Source organism: Dreissena polymorpha, chromosome 2 (genome assembly GCF_020536995.1).
Source record: "Dreissena polymorpha isolate Duluth1 chromosome 2, UMN_Dpol_1.0, whole genome shotgun sequence".
In the NCBI taxonomy this organism is placed as follows: Eukaryota; Metazoa; Mollusca; class Bivalvia; order Myida; family Dreissenidae; genus Dreissena; species Dreissena polymorpha.
Window position 1 is genome coordinate 126273341 of NC_068356.1, and position 16108 is coordinate 126289448.

A 16108-nucleotide genomic window follows, 5' to 3' on the forward strand; every position below is an offset into this window, starting at 1 on the left:
AATTTGGTATTTGATTTTACGCATTGTGTGCGGCTGTTTTTGTTTATTACACAACAACAAATACTGATATCATGTTATATTGACACGACAGCTTAAAACAAAATATAGCAAAATGTATTAAACCAATAGTGGTATTTATGTTTACAAAAATATGTGATTATAAATGCAATATAAGTTTATAAATCAGATCACTTATGATAAGAGACTTGTTTAATATCGGCTTACAATAAATAAGTAATCAGTCTAATTTCATCTAAATGCAGCTATACAAACAAATATAATTTTATTGGATTCCCATTTTGAAAAGGCAATGACCAAAACACATATATTTGTGAAACTCCAATTGAATTGACTATATCACATGAAACCAGCAACATTGAGCAATGACAAAGTTCTCATTTAACAAGCAGCATATATGCAGAAAACATCAAATAACGATTCATAAAGATTTCACATCAACAGTTATCAAACAACAAAAACTATAAAATATCTGAAGTCTTTGGTGCAATCATTTCAGAAATTTAGCGAGAACATTAGAATTATATTTCTAATCGCTTGTTTCTATATATTTTACGCCATCATATGCTCAAACAGCAGTCTACTTTCATTTCTCAATTTCATCGTTGATTTAAACACTTGTACAAAATCATACCTTCGAATAGCATATCGCCCAAAAGCAAATGTCTAGACGGCATTTCATTCGACGTAACTAAACACCCATCCCAACCATACATATACTTTGTGTAGAGCAAATTCATTCAAACAACCGGCATGCATTTTTATTAAAATATTGATTTAAACTAAAAAAACGTCAATGCTGTGCACACATGCATTTACACGGATATTTATCAACATGTAAAATAACATTAATAATGGCAACAATATAAACACATGAAACATTGTTTCAACGTAATTACAGTTATTCATTTATTATTCTCAAAGTTAATTCTAAATGAAAAACGGTTCTAAGCAAAACAACCCCATAAGCAAACATCATGGGGCAAGAAAGACAGTCCTTTAGAAATCAGGTGTTGCGTGCTCAAGTGTCATTTCTTCTGCAATTTTATCAAAAGTGGGTTTATCATGCAAGTAAACATCTGCTATTTCTTGAACAACCGGATTCTCTGCGTTCGGTAAAGCCAGCAAGGAGCAAATCGCTAGCAAAACTGGAACAAAAATCTTACACTAATTGCAGAAATGTATGTGTTACATTTATATATTTCATATGCATATTGTATACATCTAAACATTTAAAAACATGTACAACTATGTGCTAGATTGGAATGGTCATGTTTATTTCCATTTCCATTAAGTTGAAAACTGTACCGATTAAGATATGATGTTTCATTTGTTCAAAAGCTAATTATACATGCTATCAACGGACTAACTATTGATTACTATTAACCAGCAACTAACTGTTGTTGCTGTAACACCACCCTGAACTCTTCGCAAATGCGATGATAATACATATGTCAATCTTACTATAAGATATTGAAAACGAGGGCTTCCATTCGTGCTGTAGGAAGTCAACGCATATTTTACCCTTGCTGTCCACATTTGGATGGTACACCTCCGTTAAAAACCAAACCTGCAGGAATTAATGATGTAAAGCAAATAACTTTTAAAATACATTTTTGGTGGATTTTATTTAACTTTCCAATGCGTTCATATAAAATAAAAATAAGCTTTCATTAAATATGGTAAAACACAGGTTATTTTGATATATAAATTTAGTGCGTTTTTATCGCCGATTTTGTTATATTGAGAGCGTGTTATTCAATTGTGTTTGTAAAGTACAGCGTAAAAATGAAGAAATCAGAAAAAAAACAATGTGGTATTAACTACTCCATACAAAATAACGCAGGAGTCAGCAAGTATATGTTCTAGATTTCGAACCTAGTGCCCACATTGGTTATTTCGGTACTCTTTATCTAGTGTACATAGTAATTTTTAAATAACATATAGGGGCCAGATCTTAAGGCGACAAGGTTTCGATGGCGTCTGCAAATTTATATCCCTTAGTCAACACTCTTTAAACAGTTCACACATTGAAAGTGCGAGTGATGCCTCAAAAAGGTCAATGACATAAAATTAATATTTAAAAGATTAACCAATTACTAAATTGCAGATATATAAAAAGCCAACTATTTGAATCGCAATCAAAGTTCGCGGATGGTTTCATACTACTTTATTGCTTTCAAACTTGAGTTATTTTACGGAATATCAAGATAATAAGACAATGCAAACAACGCAAAGTTTTATATTGGCCCAAAACAACACACCTTAGGAGGTTTTAATGGGTAGTCGACTGTAAAATCAATTCGAAGATAAAACTGTCCTCCCTCGTAAGGTGAATTCTCCTGCCACATAAAAACAATCTTTATAATTATTTATGTTCATAAAGAATAGTGAACAAATAGTGTGCACAATAGGTTAATCGCTGTCTTAAACAATAAAGGCATATTATTTGTAATTGTAAAGTTCCAAAGTTAAAGGCAGCATAATGATGCTTACGAATGTTATGGCATGTAAGTCCATGTTTGATATTAAAAGCTGAAAACTACTAAAACGGCAACCAATAACACACTTATTCAAATAAGGTTTGTTGGAAGTCATTTAAGTCGGAGATTTTTCCTTTTTACCATAATATATGAGCAAAATATATCAACCGCCAGGGCATGTCTACTTTTACCCCAAGGCCATTATTTCCACAATCTGGAAAAAATGTTCACTACATAATGTTTACTGAAAAAATATCTAAGCACCAGCACTTTTCGTATAAAAGAAGAATACTTTTGTTCACTATGATGTAATGAGGAAAGATATGGATTGCCAGAAGTTTGACACCTGAGCAACAATTTGAAAAATGAAAAGTTCTGGGCATCTGTAAATTCCAATATATTTGAAATGTGTGCTTAATATATACATGAAAACTGTAAACCTTGGGCACTAAATAATTGTAATCACAGTGCGATAATTTGGGATTAGGGATCCAATAGAAAATTTGTCTTTCCAAAAGTCGAAGCTATATATTTACCTTTGGCTACGAATGAGAGAATACTTGTTTATGATTTTATTACTTAATGCATACAAGGACAAGTTATAATCCCAAGTGCTGGACTATTTTCCACCACATCCATAATTTGAACAATTTTAATAGAGATCGACTAGAACACGTTTAGCCATAATTTGAACAATCTTGGAACAGGTCGACTGACAATGATTTATACAAAATATCGAAGCTCTAGCATGTGCGTGCTTTTTTGCGGTTGCCATGGCAATTAGCGTTTTGCATGATCTGACATTCTTTTAACAATGTTGAGAGACCTTACGCAATGAAAATTCCATAGTGTGAGCATTATTGCCCAACCGTTTTTGCAAAATATAGCGTTTGAAACGAATTGACCAATAGGAGACATAGCGACGGAAGCCGCTATACTTCTGACCATAAAAACTAACGAAAAGCACACAGGTGAGCAAAGATATATTGATGTAACTTAGTTTACCGTATTTCTCGACAATATATGGATAAGCTAGTTATCCGTAAAACAATACTTATATAACCATAAATTTACAACTTATTAGCTGTACTTTACTAAGAAAAATAATCAAGGCGACCATCTGCTAGCGTTCAGAAAATTACACATACAAAATGAGTATTCTGATTTACAATCAGACTCAATTTTACATTGATATCGGACTTACTACTCCACAAGGATATATTGATTAATACATCACCGTTTCTATCTCTTTATCATATTTCTCAGACAAAACTTGGATGTGGGGATTTGAGCCCATCTGTTATAGGTTCCATTTAATCAAACCTTCTTTCTCAAAGAAGACAACTGATGATAGATATAATATTTCATGCATAGCTCACTGGATCAGGCAAGTGAAGAGATCGTTTTTTAATAGGAAACAAGATATAGTTTCCCAGCTGACGACACATATAAAGATATTAATGACTGTACATAATATACGGCTGCTATGCATAGGTTAACATGTTTAATGTAATTGTATTCGCTTTGCTTGAAAATTGAATCGTAGGAATGGCAATGGAAAAATTGACAACTTGAATCGGTACATCTATCTGATGTGCGAAATATATTTCTTTCGTGCCAATTATCAGGACACTGGCTAATACTGCCTGAATAAATCAAATAACACGTATGCTCACTCATTACGTTTTGATGACAACATGTTTCTGCCTAACAGTATATTATAGAATTACAAAACTTACGTACAGGACCCATTATTGAGGCTTTCCAGTGAAGGACTGAAATAGAATTGGAAAATATAATGCAATATCGAGTAAGAGAACAGAAAACTTAGGTGTTTGAGACTAGATATACTGCATTCAAATTAAAAAAAACGTGTAGAGATAGAACAAGATTCCAAGATGGAGACGATGGTAGTGAATGGTTAACTTGAATTTAAGGTACACCAAACGTCGAAATCATGACCTTGTGACATAATGTTAAACCCCACTTGACCCAGATGCAGGCATTGCCATAATATTATCAAAATAAATATTCTCACCAAGTTTGATCAATGCTGATTCATAAATAGTGTTTCTAGAGTCGTAATAGCGGAAATCTTTAAATCAAAAACGTACTACCACTCTAAAGGCAACATTTATGTCTCAATATCGATTGAACATAATCAGACGATCCAAACTTTTAGCTGAATACGAATTTGGGTAACGACAGACAGCCAGACAGAATAGTTTATTGTAGTGTTTCCAAACATTAAATTACGCAAATTAATATCTTAGAAAACCCACTCTGAATAACACTGTTTACTTGATTTTCAACATAATAGTATTTTATCAATTGGTTATAATCCCTTGCCGGTAAGGATGTTCAAATGAAAGAAGTCCTTCCGTCTCTCTGTACGTGTGTGCTTCAGTGCGAAACTCCACTTTTATTTTGCGGTCGATACTCGCCGAACTATTTACATAATAATAATCCACAGGTGCCACAGTAAATATTGAGGTTTAACGACTGCGTCTTTAAAGAGTTATGGCCCTTTGTTTAAAATGACATTTGAAGGCTCCTCTAACATTATAAATAAGAATTTCGCAAAACATTTGTACAATAATTATTTGCAAGTGATCACAAAGGATGTTAATTAGGCTTCGCGATTGCATGAGGCGAAGTGATTTATTTCCTTTAATTCCAATAACTTGTACATTTTCGTACTTAGATACAACTAAACGTTGATTTAAAGAAGGATATAAAACAAATAAAAGCTGCCCAACATTGTTTTTATGAAGAGTATAAAGTATTCATATCTATAGAAGTGCTGCTGATGCGCCTTGCAATTATATTTCTGGCATGTTGTGACATGTCGTTTATTAACTTTAATCGCACATTTTAAGCTGATAATTAAGAGTCTTCTTAAAAGTGCATTTACGCTATGCCCATTGATAACATACAAATAATGAATGTAAGACATGAAAAAGAGTTATCAGAGAACAAAACAACATAAAAACAAAATGCTGCAAGTGGCAAGTAGAATAAAATAAGTTAACACAACTGCAGTCATCTTGGATTGTGTTTTCATGTGTTTCATGTTTGAAGGTTAACGTCATTTCTAGCACCCAATCTGCCATGAAATTAATAATGTACCGTATGAAAATACACATCATTAAGGTTGCAAATTTAAGAGAGTATCACCAAAAAAACAGGCACACTAAAAACATAATAAAACACGATATTATGATAACAACACCCAAATACGTAATGTAACTGTTCTTAAAACACAATGTCTAAACCAAATGTAAACCAAGGTCTTCTTTCCGTTCTAAGAGCTTGATAAGCTCGAGATATATTATTATTGATGAAGTAATATACGTGTTAACAATGTTTGTTACATTATTAGAGATAATTTGTATTCCTTTTCATAATCTTATACAAACATTCATAAAGAGCATATCCCCATTATTAAGCGAACAACACCGTTTTTTTTTTAAAAAATGCAGCGTCTCGATATGTTTCAAGAGAAAAAAAGAGATCAAATTTTATGTGTAACAAGTACATTTATACGATCATTCCTTTAACAAACCAGCGTGACCATCATTTTAAATAACCAAATACCGTAAATTTGCTTATTTTAATCACTTAACGCCAATAAAAATGAACTCGTTTCGGAAAATGCATACTGACTTTCACGGCTACGTCGGATAAGTTTATCAAGTAACACGTACATGGGCTTATTCACGGCCGTTAATCACGCGCGCCACCTCTTTTTTGCGATGCATTAATAAATGAGCAAATGCTACTTCCGAGGTGGCGCTAATGCCCGGATGTTTTTAAATTTTACAGATAAGTGAACATGGTGAGTAGGTTTTATATGTTTTTTCAACATAATTCACATTATTTAATAAAAATCGGGCAATGTAGTGCGATTCGGCGAAGATTTATTCATCCAAAAATGTACAGAAACAAACAAACACAACCCATTTGTAAACGTGAGGACTTTTATAAGTTTTGACATGATTGGGGTTCTGAAATCAAATCGATGCCTTTTGCCTATGCTTCGAGCAAATCCATCCGATTAACTAGTTAACGACCTCAAACGACTGCGTCTAGCATATACTAGTTCCTGCATGCACAAACAAATTGGCGTTTTGTAGATATAATATATTTGTTTTACAATTTTCCAAAAGAGTTTGAGCCAATGCAAAGGCGGTGGCGCTAAGGAAAGGAGGTGGCGCTAATGCACGATATGACTTAACAGTTGTATGATGTTTTCATGAAAGTTGTTCATATATTCACTTTCACGTTAAATCATTTTGAACAATTGCTTTTCTATTATTTAAAAAATCGGGCAATGTAGTGCGATTCAGCGAAGATTTATTCATCCAAAAATGTACAGAAACATACAAACACAACCCATTTGTAAACGTGAGGACTTTTATAAGTTTTGACATGATTGGGGTTTTAAAATCAAATCGATGTCTTTTGCCTATGCTACGAGCAAATCCATTCGATTAACTAGTTAACGACCTCAAACGACTGCGTCTAACATATACTAGTTCCTGCATGAACAAACACATTGGCTTTTTGTAGATATAATATTTTTGTTTGCAATTTTCCAAAACAGGTGGAGCCAATGCAAAGGCGGTGGCGCTAAGGAAAGGAGGTGGCGCTAATGCACGATATGATTTAACAGTCGTATGATGTTGTCATGAAAGTTGTTCATATATTCACTTTCACGTTAAATCATTTTGAACAATTGCTTTTCCATTACACCGACGTTGTTAAGAGCTCGATTGATTCTCATAAAATAATGACGCTTTTTTTTTCAACACGGACATGAATAAAGGAACTAAAAAAATATGAATTCAAATCGTGTAACAAGTCATACACCACAAACAGTAGGCTGAATTTCCACGTCAAAAACGGTAGTGTGATTGGTATGCAACCGTCGGTTTAGTTCCGTGTACAACTTAAAGGTACACCCAGTGCACCAGAAATATATACACGCGGGTAAATGTGTGAAACGATTTTCAACGAAAAGGGATTTGGGTAATCATTGTCGTCAGTATCACGGCAGGGAGGAACTGAAATGTGAACTTTGCCATGCAGAATTCGGCTATATCCGAAACCTAAAACGCCACGCACAGCATTGCGGTGAGGGTCAAAAGAAAACGCATACATGTGATGTTTGTCAAAAAATGTATATATCCAAACGATCTCCTTATATGCACACCAGAGTTAAACACTTGGGGAACATTTGCATTTGCCAGATTTGCGGGGGAAAAGTTTGAGAAGGAATACTCACTTTCTCGGCACTTGAAAAATGTGCACAAGGATTAACTTTTTAATAGGAGCATTTTGCTAGAGTTGTTGATTTGTTTATTTATGTTTTGTTTTTTTGCCCTAAGTATTGAATTATTTTCCACAGAGACGATGATTGCATCAAGCTGTTATTACAGCTGTATATTTTATAAGAGTCAGAGAAGCATCTTTATATTTTGATATTTTCTTGCATTTCCTTTTCAAGCTTTTATAAGTTTGTTTCTTTTCAGTTATTGATTATGTAAAGATCTTAATATCCCGTTATTTAAGTTTGCTCATTCATATCGCTGAACTGAATCGAACAAGTAGTTTATTTAATTGATAATTTTTGCATGGTTAATATTGTATGTTAATTGAAACAAGTCTTCATCGTTACCATTTTTACGTACGATATCAAATTGTTGCTAGGCAGCGACGTGTAACTTAATATTGTTTTCGTTACTGAAATAAAGTATAAACATACTTTTCTGCATATTAACAATCGAAAAACGTTTTCACCAGCCCATTTTTATATTGGAGACTTAAGAATAAACTGAGGCGGAAAAAATGTAAGGCGTTTACTATAAAGTATTTGATTACAATACGACGCGTTTTGTACTCAAACTTCAGATACAAAACAGTTTAAAGGACACTATTTAATATTTAGTTTAAGTATATGATTGTTTTGGTGAATACGGGCCTGTGTAGTTAAACCTGGCGAGATGTAATTGTTTTGTTAGAACGTGCGGTTTGCCCAGTAATAGAGCATTGGGACAGAAATCCAAGGATCGTTGGTTTGCATACCGGCCCGGAAACGTAACTTGTGGTGCTTGGCCATGCAATTAATTCTTCATTTATTCTATCTCTGATATAAGTTGGGCAGTTGTTCGTCACGGCATAAGTAAGCGCACTTAGTACTGGTAAATCCAGGAAAATAGTGCGTATGATAACTGACGCTCGATAAGTCATTTCCCAGGGAATGACCCGGTGCCTGTAAGCGTATTTTCCGTTCCCGGTGTACATATTAGTATACTTAAGAGTACCCGCGGTACTTTAAAATAGTCGCTGGGCCAACAACAACCAATCGAGACAACCGCAATTGGTGATTGGCAGCTCAGTAACTACTTAAAGAGTATCCCATTTACATCAAGTATACACCAGAATATCCGGAGTACCGAAAATAAACTAAAAGCTACCCCGGAATATAGCCGTATCCGGTATCCATTGTAGTATACTCAAGACTACCCGGGGTAATTTAAGTAGTACCTGAGCCGTCAACGACCAAAGGAAAATCAAACTGACTGTCGTGATAAATCTGTTTTACTTTAAAAAACGGCACAAACCTACAAAAACAATAAAAACACCAAAAAAACAACAAATGAATTAGTTTTAGCAGGAACTTCAAATTTGTACACCTGACACAATCATCAAATATATTATATAACGCTAAAAGTTCATTAAAAAATGCTGAAGTGAACAACAGTTCTCTATTTGATGAATTATGCGCTACATACAATGCTCATAACAAGTATCTCAGTAATTACTTTTCATTTGCTTAGCACTTAGGTATTGCTGTCAAAGTCACGATAAACAACATAATATAAATGTATGCCAATACGTGTTGAAGGCAACATGTTTGCCTCGTTAACTTTGTATCCGTATTGTGCTCGCATGGGTTGCTCACCCCTCATAATGCATAGGGTTTAGTCTTAGAAACGTATGTCTATGCATTTACTGAAATACCCAATATATTGTCTTAGCATATAGCTTTCCTGAGATTTTACCTAAATGAGTTTTGTATAAGCCGGTGCTCACGTCGAAATTTAATTCAAAGCCCAGTGGATGAATCTGTGACAACACACTTTTACATCTACTATGATATGCAAAGTTTATTTTTGACGAACTCGGATGCAGTCCCCCAAACAAGCGCCTTCCAAACCAGAAAAAACTGCATTGTTGTGTTACTATAGCGCATGGTTCGTTCTAACCTCTTCGCAGTTAATTTGTTAAACCATTTGACAACATCTAGAACAGTTGAAATGCAACATTGTCTAACGGAAATCGTCCACTTGATACTAAATTTTAAAACGACATCATTTCCCCATCGTCACTTTCCCCAAGGAGGATATTCATAGCGTCGTTACATAATATGTACGTAGTGTCATCTGCCGTGAATTCTTCACACGTATTATCTCTTTCAATGACCGATATGCTACCCGTTTCAGAGATATCATCACCTTCCGCGAAAGACGTCATTAAACGCGAGTTTCCAAAGCTGTTTTTTTAGTAAAGGTACGTCTCATTTAATGAAGAATTAGTATATTCTCTTCCAAAACTTTCATATCTTTCTGACATAAAGTCTAATTTTCTTGACTGCTTTACGTTTGGAAAAAAAGGAACCGCGTTGTCGTACGATTGGTGACATCAATCTGGCTCTTTGATTTAGCTGAGAGTTGAAAATGGTAATACTTCTTTTATGTGTTGTCTTACATGGAGCACTCGTGAAAACGCGTTTCATATCCGGCTTTCTTTCAAATGTTCTTTGTTGAAATTCAGGCAGCTTTCTCGTTTTACCAAGACTGTATCTTTTCCGTGAAGCAAGGACCAAGCCTTTTCGTGTCCTTCTCTCAAAAACTCCCATCTGTAAAAAGAGTAAAATATTAATCACCAGTGTCACAATAAATGATATATCGAACATTCTAGCTTAGCGTTATTTACTAATGCAGCTGGAACATAAGGTAAGTAGTTTTTAATATTGATCAAATACACGTTTCTTTATTTAAACCATTCGTGAAATTAGAAATAATACAATAACAACAGTGAATGAAAAACATCAAATAAGAACACGAACATATTTACTCATTAAAATTCGCTTGTTAGTTGCTTTTATTTTACGAACATTTACTTTCAGTCCTAGACCAATTATACACAGAAACTGTTGCATAAAATAGGTCACAATAAAATGGCTGAAAATGTGCATAGGCGCCACCTCCTGTACTGAGCGCCATCTTCCTTGGCATTGGCTCCATCTCTTTTTAAATATTGCAAAATTATGTAATAGATCGGCAAGAAGTCAGTGTGTTTGTGCATGCAACAAATTTTACATGTTCACTGCAATTGTTTGATGCCATTAGAGATATATTTGGATACACATTTGCTCGTTACACAGGCAATATTGATCGATTTTCTTGTAAAACGTCACCATGCATCAACTTATAAAGGTCCTCAAGTTTTCAAATGGGTTGTGATTGTATGTTTCTGAACATTTTTTGATGAATAAATCTTAGCTGAATCGCACTATATTTTCCGATTTTTAAAATAATGCGAAATATGTTGGCTAAACATATAAAACCTACTCACCTTGTACAATTATCCGTAAAATTTGAAAACATCCGGTCATTAGCGCCACCTCGGAAGTAGCATTGGCTCATTTATTACTGCATCGCAAAAAAGAGGTGGCGCACGTGATTAACGGCCGTGTTATTCTAATAACGGTCTACTTTGGAAAACAAACCAATCAAAGTAAAGTAAATTAATCGATACAACAGAATAAATAAAACAAAACATTAAAACAAAGTAAATCATATTTAAGCGTTAAAAATAATACATCTACATTAAAACTTTGCGAAAGATTATTTTTCTTGGGGTTCACTTTAAAGGTAGGTGCCAACGCACGCTGGTTACAATCTGTATTGCTTGCTTACGGTCATCTTCGAGGGGTCCGGCAGAAAATCCCGGTCGCTGTGGCAACTCGTCGGACACGCGTTGAAGTTGCTGAAACAAATAATTAAGTGAGCATTTGAACATAATAACTTACATTTGGCGTAAAATTAAGTTGCTTGTTTTCCCTAACTCTACCGACGATATTTTTGGTGCCGACCGTTAACTTTTGTGATGTTCCAGGTTGAGTTGTCCATCATGATTTGCTGCGTTCGATCATAGTTATCCCCGCGCTTTTTAAAAAAAGGTGGGGATATTGTGGTTATCTCCGCCGTCCGTCCGTCCGTCCGTCCGTCCGTCTGTCTGTCTGTCTGTCTGTCCGTCCGTCCTGGCCACTATCTCCTCCTACACTAAAAGCACTAGAACCTTGAAACTTACACACATGGTAGCTATGAGCATATGTGCGACCCTGCACTATTTGGAATTTTGATCTGACCCCTGGGTCAAAATTTAAAGCGGTTGGGGTGGGGCCGCGTCAGAAATTATCACTCATTTTTTTAGGTTATTTTACATTTACTTCTTTATTTCTACACCGATTCACTTCAAATTGATACTGGACCTCTCTTATGACAATACGGTCAATCTCAACCATGCATGGCCCCATTCCCAACCCTGGGGCGCCCCGCCCACATAGGCCACACCCACCAAAAATTTCCATTTACTATAATTTTTTCATTTCTACACGGATTCACTTCAAATTGATACTGAACTTTTGTTATGACATTAGGGTCAATCTCAACTATGCATGGCCCCAATCCCAACCCTGGGGCGCCCGCCCACATAGGCCTCACCCACCAAAAAATTCCATTTACTATATTTTTTTCATTTCTACACGGATTCACTTCAAATTGATACTGAACTTCTCTTATGACATTAGGGTCAATCTCAACTATGCATGGCCCCATAACCAACCCTGGGGCCCCGCCCACATAGACCACACCCACCCAAAATTGCCTTTACTATAATTTCTTCATTTCTACACCGATTCACTTCAAATTGATATTGAACTTCTCTTATGACAATACAGTCAATCTCAACTATGCATGGCCCCATTACCAACCCTGGGGCGCCCCGCCCACATAGACCACACCCACCCAAAATTGCCTTTTACTATAATTTCTTCATTTCTACACCGATTCACTTCAAATTGATACTGAACCTCTCTTATGACAATACGGTCAATCTCAACTATGCATGGCCCCATTACCAACCCTGGGGCCCCGCCCACATAGACCACACCCACCCAAAATTGCCTTTTACTATAATTCCTTCTTTTCTACACCGATTCACTTCAAATTGATACTGAACTTCTCTTATGACAATATGGTCAATCTCAACTATGCATGGCCCCATTACCAACCCATGGGTGCCCCGCCCACGTAGACCACACCCACCCAAAATTGCCTTTTATTATAATTTCTTCATTTCTATGACGATTTACTTTTAATTGATACTGAACTTCTCTTCTGACAATACGGTCAATCTCAACTATGCATGTCCCATTACCAACCCTGGGGCGCCCCTTGGTCAAACATGCGGCGTGGGGATACGCGTCGGCCTCTGCCGCGCCATTTCTAGTTGATTATAAAATCATCTTGTACAAGTACAAAATATTGCGAGAAGATTGTGGTAATTTCTGTCTTCGAACATCTTATCTTTAATGGTACAGAAAAATGACCGACCTTTCTACTCTTATTTTTGAGTGGCTCGAGTAAACAATGCGTTGTTTATTAGTCACGCTGGCTTATGCGTTTCCTATATCTTTATCATGGCATTTTTAATCCATGACAAAAAAAATTGGTACACTCGTTCAATATCTGCAGTATCCTATTTCATGAACGCAATCACACTCATAATTCAACACTTACATTTGTCATCGTTTCTCGAATATCCATCAACATTTTAGTCAAAATTTGATCTATAAATCAATAAATCACTTCCTAAAGTTTAATAGAAATGTAAATCAACGTGATCGACGGCTCATTGAACAAATTTGTAAACGAGCAATATCACTCTTAAATTAATTCACAAATGACACAATCTTAAAATGTACTTTCAGTGAAAATTATGAGACAGTTACCGGTAATCACGATAGAACTTTCACTAAATATGTATTCTGGTCGCTTTGTATCAAATATAACAATTAATGACAAGTTCACGCATTTATCTCGACAAGAATTTTTGAAACTTTGGTGGAATTTTCATCCATTCCCGAAGACGTGTCCCTTCAAATTCAGCAGTGTTGCAGGTCGTTCTTTCGCATGCTGCATGTGTGTGTAGGCTTAAGAGTATTAATTGCAACCGCCTTTATAAAAACTTCAATATATGAAGCAGGTGTAATCAAACAGACCGATCCACGTTTGATGACAAATACTTTAAATCAATACAACCCTACGTCGTATTACGGGGTGTAATACACAAAATGTACAATACAGGTAACAATTGTAAAAAATACAGTGATATAAGCAGTACTGTGTTAAAACTTCAAAGATTAATTCCATTCTTATATGTGTCCTATTACTTTTTAAAGTATTAACACGTTACATTTATAGTCAAACAGTGAAAGTGCTGCTTATTTTCATATCCACAATGCAAATATAATTAAACAACCCTGGTATCAAAATGTTCCATACCTCTTCCTATAAATAGAATGATTGATAACAGTGCAATGACAGGTAACCTGTACGTGATTTAATTAAAATATCTCACTATATTGTCACACACAGTCAATCCCTTTTATATTGCGATTACAATTACATTACAACTCGCCACACCAATTAAATTACCTTTGCAAGTATCTTTAAAGCCATGCTATCCCAAACACACTGAAATGGAATCACACAAGTTTAAGATAACTATCAATATGTATGTGTCATAGTTGCATGTGATATAAGGGAGAACACTCATATAGTAGATATAGAACAAGCACGTCAGCCTTATTTCCCTTTTGTAAATTACCAACTTTTATATAATTATATAGACTAAAACACACTAACTTACAGTGCAAACAAATGGTTTTGAAATGAAGAGTTAAGGAACAATCACATTAGCCCTGCCATGAAGGTAGTAGGCGATTATATCGGGGAGTCTAAAGTGTGTCACTGGTGGATTAAAACCCGGTATCGGGCTTGAATCTTATTGAAAAATAATTTAAATTTTCGATGGATTTACAAAGGAAGTTAAGAAAATAAATAAACTATTCTAAAATACTCAATTAACTGTAAATGCCGAAAATGTAGAGTTTTGTTGTAATTATTTCTGTCAAGGAGGCAGAACTTTTAATCCTCACCGTATTTATCCTTCTTGAGGATTTGTCTGGATTTGACAAGTAGATAAAAAGTATATATATCTATACTTAGTAAAGAAATAATACCCCTCAGCTTAAATCAAAGAAAATGTGTGTGTATTTAAAAATATACATACAAAATTGATTAGCCCACAATTTATGCAAAGCAAATTCAATGTCAAATAAGGATTCCAGTTAAAATAACTGCCCATTTTCAACACTGTAATTATTTAAGTGTGAGCATTCTCTCCCTCCATTGAAAAGTAATGTTAGGAGATTGCAATTAAATTAAGAGTGCCAATACCAATTCTCTGTTTTAAGTTATCACAAACAAAGGGAAGTAACTATTGGTCACCAATGGAATGTAGTTATGTGAGGTTTTCCTCCCGATAATCATTCTACTAGTACTATGTAATTGGTTGCATGCAATAATCAAAGTACTGACAGTACTGGTGTGACGATGCTTTTGAGAGGATGGATATAAAAGCATCAAGTTAAGTTTATCTACATCACCACAATCACCACAATTGTGTATGTTGGTACGAAAAAGTTTGGTACAAAATGTTTGCGAAAAAAAAATGGGTACGAAAAAAAAATTGGGAACAAACAAATTGGGACCGAAAAAAACTTGGAGACGAAAACAAAATTGGGGATGAAAAAAAAATTGGTACGAAAAAAAATGGGTATGAAAAAAATTGGGTACGAAAAATTTTAGGTACGGAAAAAAATTGGGGGAACGGGAAAGTAGTACCTGTGGGGAACTTGACCCACAATCGCACATTTTCGGCCCTTTCCGTCAAACATCAGATAAGTTCTTCGAAGACAATAGTATGAATACACATTTCGGAAGCGGTAATGCGGTCCTACCTACGCGCGTCAAAATGTAAGCGAAATATGTACACAAGTCTGTCAGGAATGTTTGAATTAACAAAGAAAATCGTGTATCGATGTAAGTTTTTTTAAGAAATGTGCAGAAAATATATATTAAACAAGAGCTGTGTTCGTGAAACACAATGCCCCCTGCTGCGCAGCTTTGAAGCCATAAATTTTACCTTTGACCTTGAAGGATGACCTTGACCTTTCACCACTCAAAATGTGCAGCTCCATGAGATACGCATGCATGTCGAATATGAAGTTGCTATCTTCAATATTGCAAAATTTGACCTTTGACCTTGACCTTGAAGGATGACCTTGACCTTTCACCAATCAATATGTGCAGCTCCATGAGATACGCATGCACGCCAAATATCGAGTTGCTATCTTCAATATTGCAAAATTTGACCTTTGACCTTGACCTTGAAGGATGTCCTTGACCTTT

At 35.2% G+C, this 16108-nt stretch overlaps 1 protein-coding gene across 13 annotated transcripts in view; it reads right to left on the reverse strand.

The window, feature by feature from the left end:
* LOC127868913 (ubiquitin-conjugating enzyme E2 2-like) overlaps positions 1-14405 on the reverse strand; it is a 31920-nt gene extending 17515 nt beyond the window's left edge. For 2 of the 13 annotated variants that reach the window (XM_052411077.1, XM_052411072.1), the window contains exons 1-2: positions 14291-14405; positions 11489-11558 (exon numbers count right to left, since the gene is read on the reverse strand). In XM_052411077.1, the coding sequence (XP_052267037.1) occupies positions 11489-11558; positions 14291-14314 (94 nt within the window). In that variant the 5' untranslated portion in view covers positions 14315-14405. Of the gene's footprint in view, positions 1-61; positions 1167-1482; positions 1589-2282; positions 2361-4244; positions 4277-11488; positions 11559-13372; positions 14040-14290 lie in introns of those variants that run through there. The other 11 variants (XM_052411070.1, XM_052411064.1, XM_052411065.1 and 8 more) reach the window with 11 other exon arrangements.
* Between the last annotated feature and the right edge of the window lie 1703 nt (positions 14406-16108).